Genomic DNA, 25,555 nt, shown 5'->3' with positions numbered 1-25,555 from the left:
CAGCTGTTTAAGAAACAAATATGGAAAAGCAAGCTGCTGCCTCATTTTTGCTGTACAGATGCAGAATTATCTAAGAGTCCCTACCATCCTCTGCAGCCTGGTTTTCCAGTTCTGAAGTAATGGTACTTCCATCCCTCCCTTCAGGGGACTTATCCCTGGAAGAATCAAACTGCTTGGAGACATACCTAGATGTGATCTGAATTCATCCATTTCATCTGTTTGTTCCTTTTGCCTCGTGTAATTCCTCTCCCCTGAGCTATTTTTGTCTTTTTTTGATTTAGCCTTTGGAAACAATCTTTCTTCCTTTGCTTTAGTAGCCAAGTCCTGGTAACACGACGATACGACTGGGAGCAGGACCGGCCCAAGGACTCCGAGAAGGTTTAGCATCCTTGCTTTTTACAGGATAGTCCACAAACACAACTGATTCACTAGCAGAATGGCAGATAATAGATCAAGAAGGTTGATGCTCTGCACTAATGAATTGAGAATGCCAAATGATTTTTAATAAGAGGTTATTAATGTACATATAATACATATTTATGTCTTATTTATATTGCAGTAGAGGATCAGCCCTGAAGTCAGACATTTAACAAATAAGTAAAACCACAAATAAGTCTCTGTCTCAGGGAAGCCAGCATCTGGGGTGGCATCAAGGAAAGCAGCTGGAAGAAGAGGCAGAGAGGCGGCTTGCAGGAGGCAACAGGAGCAAGGGCAGTTACTGCTGCATCGACACACAGTGCAACAGGAGAATCCTAACAGCTTCTGAGTTATTACAGGGAGGCAAGTGATACTGTGGGAAAACAGCACTATCAAACCAGCACTATCAAAGGTGAATTTTGGCTGAAAATTCTAGATAAGACAATGCTAAGTATAGCAATAGTATGCTAAGCAATTATACAAAGGAAAGGCTGGCAATTGCTGTCTTACAGGAAACTAGTAGTTGAAAGCATGAAAGTCTCTTACGCGTTTAATCAGACCTTTGTTGTAGCTACCATGGAAACGAAGGATATACTGAGAATTCATTTCCTAATACGTGGCCTGTAAATACTCTGAGTAGAGATAATTTGGTAGCTACATCTATTGGAAATGCAATCAGGATGTATTAAATAGGGTGAGACATGGTAAATGTGGTATCATCAGAACAGATTATAGTTAGGCTTTGTCTTTTGATTGTCCTGGGCTGACAGCACTGACTTATTTTCAGGCAGATACAGGGCAAGTGATTTCATAAAAATTGCTGTGTTCATCCAACACAGATCAGTCCTTGGAAAATCATCTCACCCCTGGGAACGTGAAAGTAAGTGAGTCCATATAACAACGGATCTTTGCTGTGGGTGATGCTGTAATGAAGCCGTCTCAGAATACTTCCACAATCGCTCTGGGTATTAAGATGGGAAAGCACATAGCCCGAACACTGTGACACCTAATTTCTCTCCAGCTGCAAGCAGGTGTGCTATTAATTCTGAAATATGGCATTCCCAACACAGTGAATGCTCGACTGAATGCAAGAACATCTGCTCTAAGACGACACTCATTTATACAAGGGATGTGGAGGTTACTAACAGAAATAAACTGTTGCTTACATTTCAAAAAACAATTTAAGTGTCTAAGTTTCAGTCTTTGGGATGTTTAAACTATATATACTGGGCCTCTGATTTTACTGGGAACTGGGGATACATGGATATGCAGGGGAAAGTTCTGCTGTCTTTTCATGAATTCGGGGCCAAATTTTGTTGACCTGCACAACTTTTGACAATGAAAAGTCAGCATTTAGAAAACATCTGCACTCCCATGAACGTGCCACCGAAAAAGGCCTGGCTCCTCTAGGATGCTGCAGCCAACAAACTCCACTGGTGCAGGAAACTGCGCTCGGTGCGTGCCGCAAAGGGCTGTGCTGTGCCATCACTCAGCTGCTGCCGAGTCCCTCCCGGGCATCTTATGTCCACCTCCTGGTGCACACGTGAAGAAGCTAGAAGCTTTGCATGTTCTCATGTGGCAAGGAAGCTTAACTCTACGGAAGAAAAGCATGGCTGTCATCTCCCACTTTGGATGGCAGTGGCGATAATCCATAATTCTGGGTGGAAGGAAGGTAAAAGCTGAACATGCAGTTGGGAAAGCTGTATGGGCAGGCTGTGAAACACAGAGGTGATGTGATGGAAACAGAGGACCAAAACAGGAGACTGAACTCTTCGTGACTCCACTGCTAGTTTTGCTGAAAGGCACAGTTTTTGCTTTGCTTTGGATTCTTCAGCTATTATAATAAAGTTGATTTTTAAATGTTTTTCTCGAAACTCTGAGGTTTAAAACTATATTAACTCTACTCATACGTGAAATAAAAAAACAACATGCAGGCCTCCCACTAATAATTCCCATCCCTCCATTTATTTATTATCTCATTTGTAATGCAATCTGGAAGTCAGCTTCACATAGTGACTTCATCTCAGGCCCCCTTATTATGCGATCTGAAGTAAATCAACTTTGTATTTGTTTCTCTCTGGAGATCCTTGAGTAATTTTCCTCAAGAGTTCTGCAATTATCCTTACAAATTTTTCTGCTGGGTCAAAAGTAAGGATGTGGTCATATAAATTACATCTTTGCAAAAGTTTTTCTTCAACCTCTTTTTTTGTCCTGATTGAGTTGTAGCTTGAAATTAAGTTTGTAAGTAAGCTAAATCAAATAGGAGATTAATTAATTTCTCAATAAGTGTGTCTGCAGCCAGGTTAATTAATTCAGATTAATGTTTCCAAGTATCCGTCACTCACCTGAAGGGTTAATAAATTCTTTGTTTTATGATGAGCCACCTTAATATATATGTATAGTCTTGTCTTGATACATAGCACATTCATCATGTTTTTCTTTCTCCTTGTTCTCTAGTGTAACATTAGATGATAAGGGTTCATTAAAAATGATTCCTCAAATCTTCCTGTTCCATCCTTTCCTCTACCATGCACTACAACTCTTATATTCTCATTGCGTAATTCTTTTTTGTCAGTTCTGGCAAGATTGCAGAATGAAATCTTGAATGTCCTCTCAAAAATGCAAAATATAAGCTACCCATATATTTAAAAATCACTATGAGGGAAGCTGTAAACATGCAACATGTCAGCAACCTTTGCTACGGTTCATACACCCACTTACCTCATGGTAAATGAGAACAAATACATGGTAAGGCAGGTACCGAAGCTGCTAGAGCAGAGCGGCTCAGCTACCTAGGGTCTCGTGCCAACGTCTCCTTGAGGATTTGGGTCTACAGGGAATGTTCTTTTATTGCTAACTCCCTTATTTCAAAAGCCTAGCCTGGGATGATTTGTTTTGAAGTTTAATGATTTCATGCTCAGTATGAGCTGTTCAGTCTTTTCCCTATTGAACCACAGTGTGGGAAAGGTGGATCAGGAATTTGAGCCAGGAGAGTCATAGTTAGGATGCGTTTGTTTTGGCAGTATCTCCAAAAATCTCCTATATTAAGATGTCTTTTAAAAGAAGTGCTGAGTGCGCCTAGAAAACGAGCTGTTCTCTGCAGCGGTGGGATCTCTGGGGCAGGGGTTGGCAGCCCTCCAAGAATGGTGTACCAGACTGATTTTTTTCTTTCTCATCTTCAGAAGTTAAATGCATGTGAAAAAATTCAGCAAGAGTAAGTGGGAGACAGGAGGTACTCCCTCCCGAGAGCCCGGGTACCACAGCCACCTTACCAGCAGTACCCTTCCTCCATGCTACCAGCTGAGAGATGCTGAGCCCACATATGGTATTTCTCAAAATACTCCATTCCTCAGCTCCCAGCTCTGTGCTCATCCACTGCTGTGCCTTTCAAAATCTGTCTACATAGTTCATGTAGCACATGTGCTCTCATCTGCTGGTCTTTCCTCTAGGACACCATGAACCCTTAGAGATAGAGGCAGTGCAATTTCACTTGAGCTGCTACTTCCCACATCATTTCTGACATCTGGAAAACCCAGTTTTTAGAGCTCACTGGTCTCATTTTTCTTAAGCATAACACTTGCTCCAGGCAGTGCAGAACACTGGTCATCTCCAAGTCCTCTTAGAGACCTCACGAGAAACAAGGGACTTAATACTTGGCCCAACCCATCTGTCATATCCTCATCTCATCAGTGGAGAATTCTACAGCAGAAATCATAGAGCCAAGAGCTGCTATCTCATTCCTAATACATGCATGTGCACTTGAACATATTACACCACATTCCCTATCATTTAATGTTGATTTTTTTAGATTTTAATTTTTATTGGTGCATACTTTTTGTATATTTACGTCATCCTTTTTTTTCTTTTTTAACTGATGGGTATGGAAACAGTAGAAGCCAGGTCCTGGCACATCAGAAGGTGCTCTGGTTTTCAGCATTGGTCTGGAGAACTGAAGCTTTTTGTTCTGGCATAATCTAAAGGCCACAGGGGTGTCCCTTTGGAAAAAAGAAGTTGGTAAGGGTCTGACGTTTCATTTTGCCATGTGTTGAACACCCAGCTGAAGGAGGATAATATACTTGTTCTCTGGAGAGGAGTTAAAACAGATGCCAAAGGTCTCTGAAGAAGAGTTGCTCTCTGAACCCTGCAGGCCATGACTGGCTGAGAAACGCAGATCTGGGGGAGATTTATCATGATCAAGAAAACAATTTCTGATCACGAGGATCTGCCCATTTTACCCATGGGGTATTTCATTCGGAACTGCCACAGCAGCAGAGGCTGCTGTATTGTGCTGCAGCCTTTATGTGGCAGTAGAGCCCAGCTCTGCTTCAGGACACCAGGACAGACAGCCACAGGCAAGGGGCCAAACTCCAGGAGCAGTATCACTTCAGGGCTACACTGTGGAGAGGTTACAGATCACCATTTTAAGCACCAAATCAGTAAGACCGTTCTTCCAAAAGCAAGACAGCCTATATATTGGTATTTTAAATAATGATGGCAGAAGGTTCAAGTCCTTCTACGAGGGATTGCAATGTTAGCAAGAGCAGAATGTAGCCAATGCTAACGAGGGAGCGAAGAGGTCCCCAATGACTGTATGAAAGACATGTAGGACCAACATCCTCCAAAAATCTCAGTATTCAACTGAATTAGTTCATTTAGACAGCATGGTAAGACTGTGAAAGCTAAGGCACTCAGGTTACCTACTTGTTTACTCCACCACGTAATTCCTGTCTCCTTATCTCAACACATGATACCAAATCCATGGATTTGCAGCTTCCAAAAGTACCTGAGAAACCTACTTTCTAAACTGCACTAAGGAAACAAAGCTGTATGTTCAACTGCAGCTACATCTACGCGACCATTACTAACTTCATACTCAAGCCTGTGCCTGATTTTGCAGTCACATCACTCGAGCCACATCAAGTCAGATGCTGACGCCTATTCTGCATGCAGAGGCAGAACTGAAGTGCAAGCCAGTTTTCCTTTGACTGGGTTTTCTTGCCTGAAAAGCCACTGGCCAGAAAAGCCTCTTGGCAACAGTTACTGATCCAGCCTACAGCAACATTTGGCTTCAGCATCATCTTGAGCCCCCAGATAATGTTATAGTACAGGCACAGGCTAAGGAATGGCAGCTGCTAAGAGAAAAACATTGCCGTGGTCTACATTTGGCAAACCTTTCCAAATCCTGTTTCTAAGTGAGTAAATACTAGGAGAATTTTTATATTCAGCAGTAAACAAACAAAAAAAATGCTTTTGAATTAATATCAGCCAAATTAGCTGCCACATTTGTATGAAGTAAATAATATAGTTTAAGCCTGCACTGATTCAATTACTACACTTATAGCATTATCTATTTCTTTAGACATCCAAAAAATGATCAAAGAAGTTGACATTTTGAAACATAATGATTTCAGGATCCCTTCCTGTATAGAAAGAAGCAGGCAGAAAATTTTAAACCTTTTTGGTTTTAAAGAATTAGACTAAATTACCAATGTAGGCTCAATTCTAAAATCAAATTATCTTAAAACACAAAATGTACAATTTTATTTAGAATATAAAAATCATAGAAACCAGGTTTTCAAAATTATAGTGCTGAAAAATTCTGTTACAACATTAATGAAATGATAATAATAAAAAAGACTGAAGTGAGAAAATAGGTAGGGATTTAAAATGTCACAGTCTGACATTTCCCATAATAAAAGAGCATAAGTTGAAGGTGATATTAGTGGCAGCAATGATTTTGAGTCTCCAAAGAGAGTTCATTAAACAATCTTCGCTGACATCTAAATTTATGTAAAAAGCAAAGGCATGGAAGGAGAGTTGGATGACTTTCAGATGTCAGACTTCCAATTAGGAAAACCTTACCAAAAAGAGACAGAAAAGGACTTTGATCAGAGTTGGAGTAGAGGATTTGTTTGGAGATGTTAATTGAAATAAATTGTGCAAAAAAAACTAAGGAAGGGAAATGTTTTCCTAGAAGTGAATTACTTATTGGTTAAAGACTGTGAATTCATTTTGTTTTGGGCCTTTTCCAAGAAGATGTGCCAAATACGATAACAAGCACTGAAACTGGGTAACAGCTAGGATCTAATAATCACAATATAATCAGAGCAGAGATGCTGAAGTATTAAGCACAGCAAAACAAGAAGCGAAACAAAGGCTTCTACCTGAAGCAAATCTGAATCTGAAGACAAGATAACCAGAAAGAAATCTGACCTGCAAGTTTGTAACCTGCAGTAACAGAGAGTACGAGTCATGGGACCAAGAAAGAAATAGACTTCTGATCTCACAGGGGCAAGGCATTGAAGGGGAGAACATAATTCAGGATAGGAACATTGTGCTGCAACTTAGCAAAGCTCCTCTGAAACTAGATCTACAGAAGATGATCTGATAACTTTTCAAAATTGAAATGGAAGTTTACATTTACCTTCATTGGCATTTGCTACACACACTCTCCTTTTGAGTGAGTGAAGATGCGGTAGCTGTTCAAACCCATTTGTTGGAGAGCTCGGTGACTTGTTGAGGAGTCATGCTATACAGCAATCAAGGTAGGAACTCAAAGCCCTGCCATAAGCCCCCAAAATACTGTCAAGCTTTCCAGTTTTAGCACCAAGGACATTTTCAGAGCAGCAAAAGAGATCCGAATTTACACCACAGTCCTGACACTCCTAAGATGAGACTCTTGCACTAGTAACAAGCAACTCTTTGCACTCAATTCCTTACTTTTCCTCTCAGCAACACAGTTGTGTCTTTATTATATACATATATATATCTCTCTCATTACAACACTTCGCCCCATTCCTAAGGCATGACCTTATGCACCACTTCACTGAACAAACGCCTTCCCTTTAAGGCAGCAGGCAACGACTGAAACCAAGAAGCAGCAACACCAACTCAGAGCACTCCTGGGGTATCAGGAGAGGCACACAGGGAAGATGTGCGTTATGTCTCCTTTCACCCATCCCCAAACCGACTCAACACCTTAGTTTACAAATGGCAAGCATAGCTCAAGCAGACGACTTTCAATGCACAGTCGTATACACATGTTTTTAACAGAACTGCTCTGGAGAATCACAGCTTGAAGGTTTTAGGACCATGCGTTGCACACCCACAAACTAGACAACTTCAGGTACAGTATTTTTACCTGTTTAAAAACCCTGGGTAGAAATCAGACAATTTTTAGTGTAATGTGGGAGAAGCTTCTAGGAGCTTATATATCAAGGAATTATTATGCAGATCCCACAACCATTATTCAGCAAAAAACTGGCAGCATCTACAGTGTGAACCCAAGGTTTCTGAGGGGAGAGGGGAGTCTTTCAAATTTATCAGAATGGTCTGGACACACATGAACTTTCTCTGCCAACATTTATTGTTTCATTTTCCTTTAAATGGTATCAGCAAGCTCTTTGACTAATGGAATGAATCAGAGGTATGTTACAAAAGGTTTAATAAGGAGTTCTCTATAATTTTCCAGTTGTGTCAGCACAGTGCATCTGACTGTGTCCAGCAAGATGCATCTCTCAAACGCAATCCAGAACTTCCACGGTTGGCTCCTCTGTGCTCTCCACAACCATCAGCCCCTGGCTCCTGACTCTCAGCTCACAAGTGTCTCTCTGCCACAACGGCTGATGGGTGCTGCTGTCTGTAACTCCCTTACTCTGCAGCTGCAAGAGAGGCAGCGGCAGACAAACCAGCCCGTAGCCTCTGGCTGTCATCTGAGAAGGGCGCTTGTACTGCAGCAGTGCCTGCAGCAGTCGAAACAACAACTGAGCATACCTACCCTTCATCCAGTAAAGGTGTAGTACATGCAGTTTACGCCTTCAAAGGTAAGAGTAAAGAAGTTTCAGAGCTCACTTTTCCTTCAGTTATAAAACAACCACTTCCTTCACTTTGTGTTGTATCTGGAGCAGCATCGTGAAGAGATTTGGATCCCATTGATTTGGAAATGAGATTTTACCCTTTTGTTCAGCTCCGAAATTAATTTTATCTTCCCTTTATCAGTGCTTCTATTTAGGGCATAATGATGTTCCCAACTTGCTATACTTCAAATTAAATATTTTTCTTATGGTATTCACCAAACTAGAATCGGTACAATAAAACCCAGCTGTGTCACAGAACCACAGACTGGTGGAGGACAGCAGGAACCTCTGGAGATCATCCAGCCCAACTCCCTGCTCAAAGCAGGGTCACCTACAGCAGACTGCTTGGAGCCATGTCCAGTGGAGTTTTGATTAGCTCCAAGGATGGAGACACCACAACCTCTCTGGGCAGCCTGTGCCAGTGCTTAACCACTCTTAGAGTAAAAAAGTGTTTTCTTATGCTTAAATGGAATTTTTCATTTTGTGCCTACTGTCTCTTGTCCTGTCACTGAGCACCACTGAGAAAAGTCTGTCTCCATCTTCTTTACTTCCCCCATTAGGTACTTATACACATGGATAAGATCCCCCAAGCCTTCTCTTCTCCAGGCTGCACAACCTCAGCTTTCACAGCCTCTCCTCACGTATCAGAGGCTCTGTTCCTTAATCATCTTTGTGGTCTTTTGCTGGACTCACTCCAGTACATCCATCTCTCTCTTGTACTGGGGAGCCCAGCACCAGACCCAGCGCTCCAGGTGTGCCGCACCAGTGCTGAGCAGAGGGGAAGGATCACCTCCCTCGACCTGCTGGCAGCATTCCTCCTAGTGCGGCCCAGGAGGCTGTTGGCTTTCTTTGCCATAAGAGTGCCTTGCTGGCTCATGTTTACCTTGTTGACCACGAGGACTTTGCTGCCAAGCTGCTTTCCAGCCAGTGGGCCCCCAGCCTGTCCAAGTGCGTGGGGTTATTCCTCCCCAGGGGCAGGACTTTGCATTTCCCTTTGACAAACTTCACTAGATTCCTGTTTGCCCACTCCTCCAGCCTTTGAATGTCCAGATCCCTCTAAATGGCAGTACACCCATCTGGTGTATCAACCACTCCTCCCAATTTGGTATCTGCAAATGTGTGAAAGGTGCACTCTGTTTCACCAGCAAGGCCACTAATAAAGCTATTAAGCAGTACTGGAGCCAGTATTTACTCCTAGAATACACCACTAGAGCCTGGTGTCCAGCTGGACTTTGTGCTGCTAATCCTAACCCTCTGAACTCAACACTTCAGCCAGTTTTCAGTCTACCTCACTGTCCATTTATCTAATCCATAGCTCACCAGTTTGTCAATGAGGATGTTACGAGAGACACTGTCAAAAGCCTTACTAAAGTCAAGGTATACAACATTCACTGCTCTTCCCTCAACCTCCAAGGCAGTCATCTCATTGTAGAAGGCTATTTGGTTGGTCAAGCATGGACTGACCAGCCTAATACGGGAACTTCATAAATCCATGCTGACTACTCCCAATCACCTCCTTGTCCTTCATATATTTAGAAACAGTTTCCAGGATTATTTGCTCCACCACCTTCTCAGAGATCAAGGTGAGGCTTGTACATGTCCAGTTTGTTCAAATGTTCCCTGTCCTCATCCTCCTTCACGGAGGATAGGTTTTCATTGCTCAAGACTTTCCCACTGGTCTCAGGGGCCTTGGATTCCTGAAGGAAAGTCTCACCAGTAAAGACCAAGGCAAAGAAGACATTAAGTATCTTGGCCTTTTCCATGCCCCTTGACACCCAGTCCCCTGCCCCATTCAGCAGTGGGCCCACATTTTCCCTAGTCTTCCTTTTGCTGCCGATGTGGCTGTAGCAGCCCTCCTTGTTGCCCCTCACATTCATTGCCAGATGCAATTCCACATGGACTTTGGCTTTGTAACTCCACCCCTGCATGCTTGGATGGTGTCTCTGTATTCATACAATGAGTATTTCCCATGTATAGCTACTACATGAGTTTACAACAAAATTCTTCTTAAAAAAACAAAGAACAGAACCAGCCATTTCAAATTTTCATTCCAATTCTGTGGTCTTCAGTTCTACTTACCCGATCTATAGCGCTCATCCCGTGACCCTGAGGACCTGCGACGGTGGTATCGAGAGGAAGAGGACGGAGTAACAGGAGTTCGACGTTCTTGTGGTAATGCCTGGTCCACCCCTGCATTAATAAAAAAAAAAAAAACAAAACCCAAGCTCATTCTGACTGAATTCCAGAAGTTAATAGAGAGGTGGAGTTCAGCCTACACTAGAAGTAGAAAATGAACATTCAGTGGCTAAACCATGTCATGTCAACTGGTTACACAGTACTTGCCTCTGGTGAGCTTTTCTGGTATGGTTATTTTCCTGGTTCTCTCTAAGACAACCTTTTTCCAGGATCATAGACTACATAAAAAGGGCATACAGACAGCAAGCTTGGTGGCATTTTTTTTTTTTTTCCCCAAACAGGTGACCTTTCATAAAGTAGTATTCAGGAAATATTTTAATGTGCTAATAAAAGGCGGACACCATTGCAATGGATCTTGAAGCTTTCCTGCAAATTTGTTAAAAAACAGTTCCTAAGAAGACTTAGCCAGTGGGCATTATCTAAAACCTCATGCGGCTGGAAGATATGGGCTGGTGACAACACAACACTAACCTATGGAAATGAGATACCCTGTGGGAAGGGAACTACATTAATATCTATAGGCATTTTCAGCTACCAAGGGCCAGAAAGTAAACAATAACTGCACCAAACCAGGCTGAAAATAGTAATCTGTTCCAGCAAAAAAATAAAAATAACTCAGCCTTATATACCTGCAGCATCTCAATATGCCGGGCCTAAACATCCAGTATTTAAGATTCAAGCCTTGTATTCATCCCTCTCTCATAGCGAATTTGCTTTTTCAAAAAAATAGGTATTTTCTTGAAGGCTCCTTCAGTGACAGTAGTGGTATAACAGCAGCATTGTATATAAACACTTCTAGAAACTAATGTGCCTTGACAACTTCCAGAGAAGACTGAAGTGAATTACTTACGCAGGAAAATTCAAACAAACAATAGGAAAAGAAAGCAAACCTGCATCTGTTAATAGTGGCATAATATGCTGCCCTGCTCTCTTCCAGAGAAGAACCTGAGCAGACAGGCCCAGTAAGAGATGCGTTCAGCTCAGAGCCAACAAAGCACAGGGCGTTAGGCACTGTGATGCGCGGGGCCAAAAACCCAGGAGTACCTAAAGAAATGGAATTAATTCTTTCCTATTATTTTTTGCCTTTAAAAAGTAGTTACGCGCTATGTGTAACTGTAGGGACAGAAGTAAAACTGGCACCTTTAAAAAGTAGTTACATGCTATGTGTAACTGTAAGGACAGAAGTAAAACTGGCCTCTTGCAGTTAGGGTTGACGGTAAGAAAGATCTGTTAAAATTACTTAATTAAATGATTAATAATTAAGTATTCAAATGAATGACTAATAAATTGCAATTGGATTCAGCAAAACAGTGCTTGGAAATATGTTCATATTTTTCGATTAAAACACAATGTAAAAACTCTCCACTACTATTTCTGAACTATGCAATGACTGCTTATTGGAGAGGGATAAGAGTTTATTTTTGTGGAAACAAGAATTTTTATGTAGAATAGAGACCAACTGAAAATGCTATGTTGAGATCCATCAGTCTCAATTACGTTTCAATGGACTCTTTAAAAAGCATCTTTTTAAAAAAGTTGGCATTGTACACTTATTTCTTTGTGAAAAAAACTGAACTCAAAATACAGCTTCTCTCTTAAATCTTTGGAATATCAGCAATGTCAAGTCTGCTTTGATTCTGTGGAGAAGTGGCTGGTTGCCTAAAAAACATACTTGGAGTACAATATCATAGGCATATAAAAGACAGAGTGAATCCATAAATTTTCTTCTACTCAGACTGTGATTAGTAATTCATACTCTTAAATCAAATAAAATGTCTTCATTTAAAGGCTCTTTCAGTACTGTATAATTTCACTTGCCCTCAAGCCTTTATATTCTTTAAGGCAGGTGAACCAAACCTAACTTCTGAATCATTGAAATGATCCCAAGAAATATTTTTGCCTCATTTGTATATTTAGACTTTTTTCTTTCTTTATCAGGTCACCCTGAGAACCAGCAATATAAAGTTAACAATAAAATTAATTTTGATTGAAAATCTTCAAAAAGTTATGTTTCAGTCTGTACAAGATGCTAACCACCATTACTCATCTCAGTCCCTATCCATATTGTCTGGAATGAGATACTTTCTGGAAATGACATATATTTACAAAAATCCTAAAAAAACACACCCAAAAAATGTGCACCTAAAATTGCTGCTGTGGCACAGAGGTTTTGTGAAGAAAGCAGTGCCGTAGCTTTCCATGGACGATAACTTCTGTAGGGCAACGGCACGTGGAAAAGAACAAACAAAGATAATTTAAGTGTTGCTATTGAAGTACAATGTCATGGAAAAGGGGATTAAACACGTCCTTCCAACAACGAAACCACAAGCAATAGGCTTTTGAAACACGGAGGGGAAATGAAATTGTGAGGAAAAGCATCAGTTACAAAAGGGTGCGCAGCTGCTGTAGGAAGGAGACCTCCCAGGCAGACCTGAAAGCTGTTGGACAAAATGCCTTCAAGCCCGTGGTTTCCTTCTGCTGGCCACTTGGCTATGAGACACCTCAGGTCTCTCAGTCTCTACTTCTGCAGCTGTGGGCAGCGCACAAAGCTCTTTTTCCAGGTGTAAAAAAGACAGTGCAGGTAAGGTAGCCTCAAACCCTGACCCTGCCGTTGCAGAAGACAGCAGGACGCCCAGCTGGGTGGGCAGCACTGCTGCCCCCGGCACAGCTCGTCCCTCCTCCGGTTCACTATGGAGAATACACTGCTACTTGTTCTTACTACAGATACAGAAGCCTCTCCTCTGATCTTAAAATTGAGACATTTTAAGTAGTTTACCTCCCTCCTACTTTGTACGTGTGTGTTTGTTCTGACACAATGGGTAATACGCAGTTTTTTCTTACAGTCAGGAAAGAGGCAGCCCCGACATCCTACACTGGTAGTCATTTCAGGCCATAGCAAACTAAATGAGAGTATCAAAATATCTTCTGCTTTTATGAGCTCTGGGGATCATTTCATGGCTTTACTTCCCACTTTCCCATAAACATAAAAACAGTGAATAAATCTCTACCCAAGTACGGAGCAGGACGTGTGAATTTGGCTCGCCGAGAGCACGGATTTACATGCGGAAGTTAATTCTGCACTAAAATACAGAGGAGAAGCTCTCCATCAGCCATCTGTGCGGAGACCTCTCTCCGTACTAAGTTCCTTTAACGTGAGAAAACGCAAGGCATCGCCCCGCTTTGGAGAGAGCGTAAGAAACCTGACGACGGCTCCTGACAGAAGGGGCTGGAGCAGGAGGTAGCTGGCACCGCCTGGACTCACCCCGTCTCTTCCCGTGCACCCGCTCCCTCGCACAGCACCAGCGATGGTGTGAGACAAAGTACACAATAGCGAGAACCTACACGCTGCCATTCCTGAGTGATGGGTAGGAGTAAAAGCCATACAGAATAACGAATACCATGAAATCAGTGAAGTGTTGCCATAAATAGCGAAGCGGTGTTAACAGCAGAACTGTTCACCTCCATGAAGGCTCTAGCAATACAGTGCAGTAACAAGCATCTTTTTTTTTTTTTCCACTTCTACTTCTGAACATAACTAAACCCCCAAAATTGATAGCTTTCACAGCCAGCACACAGGGTCCGTGAGTTAAGTGCTAATGCTTGTTCAAGTGCAGCTTCCTCCAGATGCATTTGTGAATCGGTGGAAGTGGTGGCATAATGGGCTTTGAGAATTCATACTTGGATTGATTCCTAAATTTAAGGAGGCGGCAGAGCAATGAATGGCTTTCATAAAAGAAAGGACGGTGTCACGCCAGCGCCCTGTGCGCAGACACAATCACAGTCACTGTCAGGCTGGCATCATTCTTAGTAAAACCATAGTCCACCCCAGTCTTGCGGCTAAAGCAGGGCTTTAAAAGCCAAGCATAATTAGCACTAATGACTGTCTCGTTATACGTCATGAAGAATTTTAGCAAAATATATATGCCTGGAACACAGTTATTTTATATAAAAGGCAGAGAAATCAGTGCTTTGTGCTCATCACATTACACATAAGCATTACTAGGTGCACTGGAGCAAACAGCCACCTTCTTAGTACAAGCGTTAGTTGGTTTATCTAATGCTGCTAATGTGGGATTCAGCTTGCAGATTAAGATACCTATATTTAGGTGCCTACTCATTATGAAAAACAGAGGCCAGGACTCAGGAGTCTAAACAGAGGTGCCCAATGTCTTTTCAGATGTTGTGGACGATGGTACCTGGCTTGACCAGGATGGCACGCGACCCCTCTAAGCCCTGTTTTATACATGCTCGCTCTGTGCAGATGTCTCTGATGCTGTAGGAAATCCTGAACAGTATTAGACACCCATCTTCAGGCAACTCCATGAGCCCTGTGAAGCCTCGAGAGCTACGCAGGTGGTCAGTGGAGGTATCTGCTTTTGGAATAAGCTGAAAAGCTCTCTGGGTTTCATCAACTGAATTAATGGTGTCTCTTCACTTAAGAATGGGAGCTTAAATACCAGATTCATAGGCAGACAACTTAATGCAGATATCTCAGTCTACAAATCCTAATCTGCAAGCTGGTTCCTGACTTGACTGTATTTAGCTAAAAATGCAACAGCCTCAGTAAGGCTATTTAAGCAATATCATTGCAAGCTGGATAGTTTTATTTTTAAGTGCATGGAAGGCACAAAACTGTCAGCTGGAAGCAGGCTTCACCTCTTTCCTTCTTTTTTTTTTTTTTTCCCCCCTTCACCTCTTTGTTCCTCCCTTACTTATTACTTCTTTTTGTAGCTAAATTGCAGTGTTATGTGCTGATAATGTGGCAATAGCTGCACTGCCCTCTCCAACAGAGGACAATTGTTTCCTTAATGACAGCTGACAAGTTGCTTTGGTGTATCTCTTATTCCTATGTCTGTGTCAAATTTTTGACTCTAAAAATATTTAAAAGCCGAAATGTCTAATTGACAAGAAATAGAAGGCATTCTTAGACACAGGCTACATTTATTGTTCTAAAACTAACTTCCAGTGTGTGACCCCAGGAGAGAGAGCTGTAGGATAAACTCAGCAACTCCAGGGCTGTGGGAAGGAAGGCAGTGTTTGCAGTGCAGTTTTAAGAAACAGTATTTACATTCAGTTCAAAGTATTTCCTGAGCTTCTAGCAATGGCTGGTGGCTCAGCTTTAAAAGCAAAGCCAGGTGATGAACACACCGTGTATTTTGTAAACAGGTTAAATTTCACACCACCCCCAGGGAACTTGTTACTTAGCCTGGCATTTCACTCTTCCCATCAAATGTACATCTAAGCAATGGATTCACTGTAGAAGCCAAAGGAGATTTAAAATGTGATACTCCCAACCAAAGACATCCAGGAAAGTAGAGCCTCTTTCTGCTAGATAAATATGGAGAAAATGGAATTTCTGATTAGGTATGTTTAATTAACAATCTTTCCTTCACAGGTGAGCTTCCACACTCATTTCTGCACTTGGTTCTGATTTCAATCAGTGCACATACTTCAAATTGATCTTCTTCTTTCCTTATTACAATCTTCATCTTGCCTTCCAGCATTTCCTTGCAAGCTCTAGCTTTCAGTTCAAGCTTAGCATGGCTATCGTGGGCTTCTTTTCTCTCCCCATTATCTCAGAGATGGTGGACATCACATTACAGCTCCAATTCACATGTGATGTTTGATTTGCATTTCTCTTAGATAGTCCCCACAGCCTCAGTGTACCTCAGTGTATTTGAAGATTCTTTTAGGGGAGTATGTAGAAAAAGGCTACCTATCCACATCGCAAACACATTCACCAATGTGCTGGTCCGCTTACACTGCCAGCAGTTTAACATCCATCCTTCACAAATTTGCTGCAGACAAATTCGGGCAGTATTGTGAATTCCAGCAGTTTCTGATTTTGACAGTGGCACCCAGCTCTTCACATGCCTCCACTGGCTCCAATTCCTCTGCTCCAGCACAAGCAAGCTTTGTTTCAAGGCCCTCAGTGGTATCTCCCCTTTCTACCCAGCATTGCTCGCCTCTGACTGAGCCATCTTTTCTCACCCATTTGTCCCATTTTTAGACAAACATCTTCATGTTCCCTCCTATGCTCTTATGTTTCACAGATGGTCTTCATGAACATCAACAGATATTTCATTGAAATTCTTCAAATTCTTTGAAAAACACCCTGACTCTGATGTGTACTAAAAATATCCTCCCCAAAAAAACAATCACGCTGAGTGCTGAAACCACTACCCGCATTACTAACTGATTTCATCATGTACTCATTTCTTCCCTGACACTCATTTTTTGGCCTTACTATTAGGGTGTAAAGTCTTTGAAGGAAGGTATTTTTTGCTCTGTGTTTGAACAAGGTTTAATATTATGAGGTCTTACTACAGGATAGGAAACAGAGGTGCCATCACAAAATAAAGAATGCATAAAACAATAAAACGATAACTGGGCTCCCAGTCAGCACGGCAAAAGTGAAGCAGTAAGCATCACGCTTTAAGTGATGGCATCAAGGGGTGGTTCTCAGATGCTTTCAGAACCTTGCTTTTTAACCAAACTAGGCTCTGCAAGGCATCCACCAATTGAATCCAAAACTCTTTTTGAAAAACAAGACTTACTAAGCATTCATCTAGTGCCAGTTTCTCATCTGTGAAAGATCTGTCACGTTGTCTTCAGAAATGTGTCCATGAGTTATGCAATGCATATGCTTTTCAATGAGACCCATGTTCTGAACACACATACATGCTTTGAAATGCTCCATCATGGTTATCTCTTGATAAGATCTTTAAGAATTAGGAAGGCAGATGTGACAGGAATACTTATTATTAATAAAGTGAATACTCGAGGGTTTTTTTTCGATTCCAGAATCAAGCTTTGTTTAAACATTTCCTTGTAATCTTTGCAATCCAAATAATGTTGCAATCCAAATAATGTCTGCGGAAAAGAAAATGAAATTGTAATCGCCAAGTTTACTTTGAGTGCCCAAAGGGCTAGCAGCAGGAATAGTTGAAAGCAAATGTATGCACACATACACATAGAAAAGTATGCAAATGTATGCACACATTACAGAGAGAGAGATATATAAATATATGTCATGTTAATAACAGAGGCTACGGAAATTGGTTCCTGTAATTCAACAGAAAATTGTTCCTTCATAAGGTAAAGGGATCGTCTGTGCGAATGCATTATCTTCTCTGCACTGCGTAGCTTGATATCTCCCCGTGCTGGTGCTGTTGGGGCTCCAGCAGCGGGAGAGGCAGTGATCTGGCTCCAGGCCTGTGAAAGGAGCAGCAGGTGCCTTTTAAACACCGCATCTCACAGGTTTATTAGCCGTAATAAATAAAGCACTCGTGACTGGTCTACATGGTTACACTACAAATAGAGCTACACTGGTGGTACCAATGATGGGAAATTACAGAAAGTAATCTAGTGTAGACACAGCACTTGATTAAGAGAGAAGGAACCACCCATGTCTAAGCTGTCAGAAGCAAAGCTTAATTGATAACAACATCGTCTCTGTTCTGTGAATGAATAATCAAATTTCCTGGCACAAGACTGGAAGCAAATTGGGCAAAAACACAGCTTATGGGGGATGCAGGTAATTTAGGTATTTTTCTTCTAGGGAGGGTTTTTCTCTTAATAGCGTGCACGCAGTTGTCCACATGTTATCTTACCCAGAACTGACTGATCTAATCAAGATAATCTTCAGAAAGATATTCTGAAATAAATGCCTGTTTAAGTGGTTATTCTTTCAGCTCTTGGCTGTCAGGGCGCCTCTACAGAGGCAGTAAGAGAAAGGTCACAGCACAAGAGAGACTGGGATATACGTGCAGATATAAAGGTCCGGATTCACTATCAGTTTTAGATGTCTGACATACGGGCATGCTACGAAAAGAAAAACTAGTCTGTGCACAGAACCTCTCCAGCTACAAACTGACATCCTGAGAAAGCGTTTTGAGGAAACAAAGCTGTATTTTTGTCTCCCTAAGTTAAAGCAGGTGGGGATTTAATGGGAAAGAAAAAGGGGGCTCGCCCTATCCCTTCTCCCATTAACACTGCCAAATGCAGCATATCCGTTCCGGATTTCTGGATGTTCGACAGCCTGGCTGGAACAGTCCAAATGTCCTTTGCATATGTGCAGTCTGTGCAGCATCTGGATGCATCAGACCCATTGTGCATGCACTGCGGAGTCAACTTGCAGATGTGCAGCAGATCCAGCACGTTCCCCCGTGTGTCAGACACTGTACGTTTGCTGTACAGCATATGTGACAATATACTCTCTGGGATTGTCCTGTCAAAAATGGGGAGCCTAACAGTGAACTCCCAGATCACCTGGTACAGTATCAACCACATGGCTGCCCAGCTTCCCCTTTCGGATTAGGATTATACCCATTCCTGAAAAGTAACAGCTCTCCTTTTCTAAAATGACGGTATCCCAATGAGCACAACAAAAAGAATTCTGGTATATATCTATATATACATATATGTGTGTTTATACATGTATATAGCCAACCCTTCTACTGCCTACATTTAGCACTTACATGATTTTATATCATTAATTCTGTTAAACCTGAAATTGCAATTTAAATTTAATCATTCTCATTTTGCTAAAATCTTGGGCAGAGGAAGTTAATCATGTCAGACTGAGAGAACCTGACTTAGAGCAGCCCCACGTAAGAGGACAAATACAACTACCACAGCTGGAATCCAATATGCATCTCCTCTATAGTATTATGGCAAATTGGTTTGAAAATGAGCAGGGAAGGGTATCTCAAAGGGATCATCTTTTTACAGGTATGTCTTGTCCTGACAGAACTGCAAATCCAATCTTCTCTCTAGCCATCTCCTACACCGTGTCTGGACTGCCTTGTGGGAGCGTGGACAAGCGCACAGGCAAGAGTGCGATGCCCTCCATGGGCCCACATGGTTGACAAGAGAAAATCTCTTGTCTGGAGAGGCTGTGAATCATCTGCAGCCTTGCTACAAAGCCAGGGAGTAGGAGCAGACTGCCTGTTACCAGCCGCAGGTCAGCCCCCGTAAGCAGGACAGGTATCTGCACAACTATGCAGACACGGCTGGGCCATGCCTTGCCTGTCCACACTGCAGACACGTAGCCCTGCAGAATGCTCTTCCTCCGGTCTGCTCTACCAGCCCGATGCCTGCTCCTAAAAGTCAGTCTGCTTCTGAATGGTTTGGATGAGAGCGGAGCTCAGGCAGAGATCTCTACTGGAAAATAGCACAGAATTAGGGGTGCTTAGATTTTTTACAGCTTCCTCCGGATTCTGGTGGGCTTGGACCTGTCCAGAGCTCTGTAAAAAGGCAGTGCCAAAAAGGGAATTAGAAACACATGCCTTCCTGTGTTTCACCAGCTTATTGTATGAAACCTTCTCCAAAGTATCCATGGTATGGAAGCCAGAGAGACGTTAACATGTTCAAATGTTACTAAGGAGCATTCCTTCTCCCTTCCCATCACTGCACTCTTAGGCAGATAAAAGTCAGTAACGGCCTTCCAGATGTTGTCCTTTGGTTGTCCTGCCTTGTCACTGGCAGCTCCTAGTCTATCATATGGATGTAGGTGTCTGCCAGAGGCTTCCAGATGAGGCACAGTTACAGACAGATATGGACTGGAAAAGATACATTCATTGTGCTCACCAAAACGAAAATAAAAGAGAGGCCGGTTTCCTGCCGTGCTGGCTGCTCTCTCTCTAGCGGCCGCTTCCCGGATGTCACAGACACCAATGTTGGCAGTGCGGAGCATTCTTCTGGCAGCTCCTTCACTGTGTTGCAGTCTACACCGTACCGCGGCAGCTCCATTCGCTGCTGTAACAAGTTGAAAAAAACTAATTAATTCACGTTTAGTTTTTTTACATTTGTTACAGCAACGAATGGAGCTGCTGCCCCCATGCAGTAGAGCACACACGCACACGCACGCACAGACACCACAGGACACTCACGGAGCCAACGCGGGTCAATGTTCCACTCTGCCAACATGGGCGTTAGTAATGTTAGCAAAGGTGCAGCGAGAGGACTGGATGTCCCAACAGAGGGGAACTGCCTTTGGATTGCCTTTAGTTTGTTGAACGCCGTCACAGAATGCAAATCCCTGCCCTTCCCCAATGCCTCCAATCCCAGCGGAAGAGCCATGTCCATTTCCATACTGTTTTAAAATATCTCTAAAACATCTATTCCCTTTTAACAGCAAGATCCAAGACCACCAAAGCTTATAAATTCTTGCAGTTCCCCATCAAAACAGATTACAATCAAAAAAATGACTAATTTGGTCACGTATGTGATTGTTCAGATATTAACAGAGGTTTACAAAAGGCAGCATCTGTTTTGATATCCTATTTCTTCCTGGAAAGGATTCATCTCCCCCTTCCTAGTGAGCAGGGACCTCAAGCCGTTCAGATGAGTGAAGTCTCAGAAGGAGAATATCAAATTGACCTGTTTCAAGTTTTGTCCAAAAGGTAACACAACAAAACAAACAAAAAGTACAAAGACAGCAAAGACCCAAGCACAAATAAGATCAGTTTCTGGAGGAAAATACTTCAAAACAGTAGAAGCAGTGTCTTCCACTATAATAAAATAATTCATTTAGCCATCAGCTAAACGATTGAGCTTGATGTACGTACAAGAAAACGGTGGACAATATCTCAGTACTTTTCCCCTTCATCCTATTGTAATCTTCCTTCACTCATCCACATCCCACATTCCCAGTGCAGGATTTTCCGGGAAGTGGTAGAGCAGAAAACATTCACTCCATTTCTTCCCATCTTTAAAACAGCCCTAAATCAGCTACATCTTCAGTCATGACCTCTTCGCATTATTGAACGGACCCCACTATAGGACTGGCTTACAGAGATCCCTCTGCTTCTCCTTACACCAGAAAACTTTAATATCACAACAGAGACCTTCAAAGATAAACCTCGGAGGGTTCTCCACCTTCTCTCTTTCATCATTATGTGCATGATGAATCTCCAGCAGTTTCAGCCACAGATACAGCTTGACCAGAAGACTATGAGCTTTCTGGAGAAAGAGCTGTATTTTCTTGTGTGAAGAAAAAAAAGGCACAACTAACTGTATAAACAAATACTGGTACCAACCGCACCGCTGTGTTGAGGATTACTGTGAGGCAACAGTCTCAGTAAAAAAAAAAAAACCTCAGTAAAACTAAGTAAGTCTCATGAGAACATACTGTGAAGACTACTGTATGTCTGATAGTCTGGTCAGACCAATAAATACCCAGAAATTTAATAACTGCACCTCTGGTATTGTAATTCTGTTGATTTCATTTGTTTCATTCTCTAATGTCTCCAAATGGTTAGGAAATGTCACAGACACCCTCAAATCAGGCTGTATCACTTGAAAAAATGGAAGTGTCTGTAACACTGATCTCTTTTGTGGAGCTCCCACCAGCAGAGCAGACCAAGTGAAATCCAAAGGCACAAAAATACCATTCTGCTATGGAGCTAGCTAACATATATATACACACCTTAAGAAGAGAGAACAAGGCAGTGCCTCCGCACATGAACAGTTTAAACAGAAAACCATCAACTCCACCATAAAGGTAGGATTTTGTAAAAGAAGGAGGAAGCTAGTTCCCAGGCCGGCAACAAAAACAGGGCTCAGAGGACAGCCAAGCCCAAGTGGAGCCTCCGTAAGGTGAGTGAGATGCCACGAGTGTGTGGGGTACGCTCCTCTGAGGCCAACACAAAATGGAGGCCTACACCAATACCTACAACTACATATTCAACTTCACGATCCAGTGCCTCAGAAGAGTGAAAGAACTCTGAAGAGTTCTTAGAGAGAGGAAATAATTTCAATGAACCAATACATTATTAAATTTAGTTTGAAGATATTTTTACACCTTTTGGGCAAGTACGTGCAAGCCATCCCTCCACGCTGAGACCAGGTATCTATAAAGGATTGGTTGCCCATGCAGTATAGGACAAGCTGAACTATAGGGATGTTGCTGGTCTCTCTAGGGTCTTCAAAAGGGAGATCTGGACAGAAAACCCAGGAATGGAGGAAGGTACAAACTCCAAGGTTCTCTTCCACTCTTGTGTATACCTCTGTTCAGAAAGCTTTACTTGGCTGAGGTCTCAACGAGTTAGGACATCACGTTTTCCTCTGTATTTTTGCATTACTTCTAACAAACAATGCCCCTCTAACGAGCCTAGGCTGATTTTATTTTCCAGACATGACTGCCAAACCCACAGCAACGTATGTAAAAAATGTACACACACATCAAAGCGGACATATATATAAAAATATACATAAAATGGATAGAATAAGCTTTTTCTGCATAACAATAGCTTTGTTTCTGCCACATATATTTCTTCAGAGATGCAGATTTTTACTGTGGCAACTATCAGTACACTTGACATCTTCATCTATCGCAAGCACAGATACACGTACCGGGAGGCTGTGGCAGGTAGGCCCCAATTAATTTTGATCTCTTCTTTTCATATCCCTTCTGTGTGATGTCACCTGCCAAGAAAAGAAAAGGGAAATCAATAAGACGTGGATAAAGTCAATGTCTAGCTGCTTAATGGCAGCACCATCAGCTTAGCCACCACTGCACTGTTTGTCTGTCTTGACAATTATAATGAACAAATGAAAAGCACAGTATGATCATTCCACCCAGAAAAAACTCATTTACGCCAGAGCCATCCTGACAAGTAAATACCCAGCCTTGATTTATTCCAGCACCAGAGTCCAGCAGCACAGAGTTTTAAAACCATTTTGAGATGCTGTCACACAAGCTTTCAAAAGCTACAATGACCTTCATTAGGTTAATAAACAATGGATTATATGGAGTGCGTGGGCCTGTGGTGGCTGGCAAAACACATCGCTGATTAGCATTTTCTATCATTAATGGGATTTTTCTAATCAAGCATGTAAGGCACAAAAGACTGGAAACTGCTGCTATATCATTTCCGCAATATAAATGTTTTAGCTGATTTCTAAGCAGTACTGAGAGGAACAAAACCAAACCAAACCAAATCTACCACAGATCCACTAGAAAATAGTAGCATAAAGACTCTTTGTCTGATTTTCCGACTAAATCTAAAAAAAAATTTTGGAGACAAATGTTTGAATTTCATAAATTCAATTCAAGACTCTTCACTGTGTCTGCAGTTTCCTCAGATAACTTTTTTTTAATGAAAGGATAAAAAATATTTTTTCTGTAAAAGTTTCCTACAAGAAAGTTATTAGATAGATAATTAGGTATGTAAAACAAAATATATACTTTTAGTCTTGTTAGAGTTCAGGAGAGGTTTGGCACTGAAGTTGTGATACAGTCCTAGCTCTGGAGCTCTAGATCTACCTTTAATGATTAAAATACTCATTCATGTATAATTAAAATATCCAGATTCTTCCTTCCAAATGTGTGAACACAGATGCATACATATATACGTGTGTATTAAATTCAATACAAGCTACTTCAGATGCTAAAAAGAGTGATAGATTTTACAATTATAATATTTTTGAAATAACACCATATTCCCTGCCCTTCCAATAAGCATATCTGCTATTGTGAGACTCATCATGCAGTTAAAGTTGAGTTGCAACACTGGACTTGTATGCTTGTAAAAGGTTGATGGCTTAGGAGGGCATAAACCGCAGAAAGAAGTGGAGCTTTGGCGGTAATGTCCAGCTAGATACTGCAATGCGCGTCTGTTCATGCTCTTCCATCCCTATGTTCAACCTTAACCTAAGGAGACCATTTGCCAAGAGAACTACATACTCATTTCAATCCCAGCTGCTCTGGTGAATGGATGCTAAATCATCACCAATGTATAGACAGAGCTTCCTGTGGGTTAGTCTGAAATCAGTAACTACATGAAAACACCTTTGGATGCTGTTCCTTGATGAAAGACCTTTTCTTGGGGATGGTTCCAATAAGCAATAAGGAGGCAAAATTCTCCAAGCCTCTCTGCCAGTGTCCTCAGCCAACCTCTCGCCCCTGGTTAAAAACAGTGCTTAAAATAACACCTATCCTCTTCACTACCATATCTCAAACTGCTCTACAAAAGAAGTCAACTAAAATATCTGTGTTTTTAAACGAGGAAAGTGAGAGTGAAGCACTTCAAATGATAACTGTCCCATATTTACCCAGGGAAGAAGTGGCAGACTTGGCAAGAGGACCTAAGCCTTTAAAGTTCAAACCCACTGACTCTTCAAGCACATGTCTTCCCATTTTGAATACTTCTGGCATGTGTTCAAACTAGTGAAACAAGCTCCCTCTCCATTGTAATCACCAGCTTCTCACAAACCAGACAGTAACTCTAGATACCACTTCATTAAAATGTTTTAATGAAAAAATGTGTTTATTTCTCTTTGAAAATTATAAAATATGAACAAATTTTTCTTTTAAAGTTTTGCTAAACAAAATGCCATTAATTTACTGTGCTCATCAATACCAAATTCTTATGCATTCCAGACACATCTCGATTTCAATAAAAATTTCATTTTATTAGTTTACTATTGCTCTTAAAGGAAAACAGGAATCTCCTATGGAGAACCACAGCTCCCCTGTGGTATGTGCGAGCTGGCAATGCCATTGTAAATATAAAACTATTAACAATAGGTGGTTAACTATTGGTTATTCTTCCACACGCATGGCAGTACATACACATGGAAATCCATATCGCAAGCTATACATTCCAGACATTGCTCATGAAACCTGCGCCCATTCTTGCAATATAAGTTTCTTCCACTAGTTGCTAAACCTACAGTGTCCTTAATGGGAAGAAATGCAGAGGACAAGCCATTTCTTTGATACCGAAGTGGGAAAGATAACGACCAAGTGTTATCTCCTGTCAATAATAAGTTTTCATTCAAATCAGCATCCAGACTCACTCTTTTGAAGTTCACCATGTTAAGGATTATTCTGAGAAGGAACAATGATGACTGCTTCCCAAGCCCACTGTCTCCACCAAAAAATCACCAATAAAATGGTTTTTTGAGACAATTTAATATGAAAATATTTCAACTCCCAGCAGCAAACAGCAAAATCATTTAGAATTATCAGTAATCTTTCTATAATCATGTCCACCATTGCCCTGGTAATGAAATCTAAAAAACATGTAAAAGCAAAATATAAAATCACCAAAATGTTCATTGTATCATCACTATTACCA

General features: G+C 41.6%; 1 protein-coding gene across 1 annotated transcript in view; it reads right to left on the bottom strand.

Moving 5' to 3' along the window:
• DIP2C (disco interacting protein 2 homolog C) overlaps positions 1-25,555 on the bottom strand; it is a gene marked incomplete at its 5' end in the record, with an annotated part of 324,759 nt that overhangs the window by 124,760 nt on the left and 174,444 nt on the right. The window contains 2 exons of the mRNA XM_082316598.1: positions 10,353-10,463; positions 22,827-22,898. Of these exons, the coding sequence (XP_082172724.1) occupies positions 10,353-10,463; positions 22,827-22,898 (183 nt within the window). The remainder of the gene's footprint in view (positions 1-10,352; positions 10,464-22,826; positions 22,899-25,555) is intronic.

Source organism: Platalea leucorodia (genome assembly GCF_965183815.1).
Source record: "Platalea leucorodia genome assembly, chromosome: 1".
Lineage (NCBI taxonomy): Eukaryota > Metazoa > Chordata > Aves > Pelecaniformes > Threskiornithidae > Platalea > Platalea leucorodia.
This window is presented reverse-complemented; position numbering and strand designations above follow the sequence as displayed.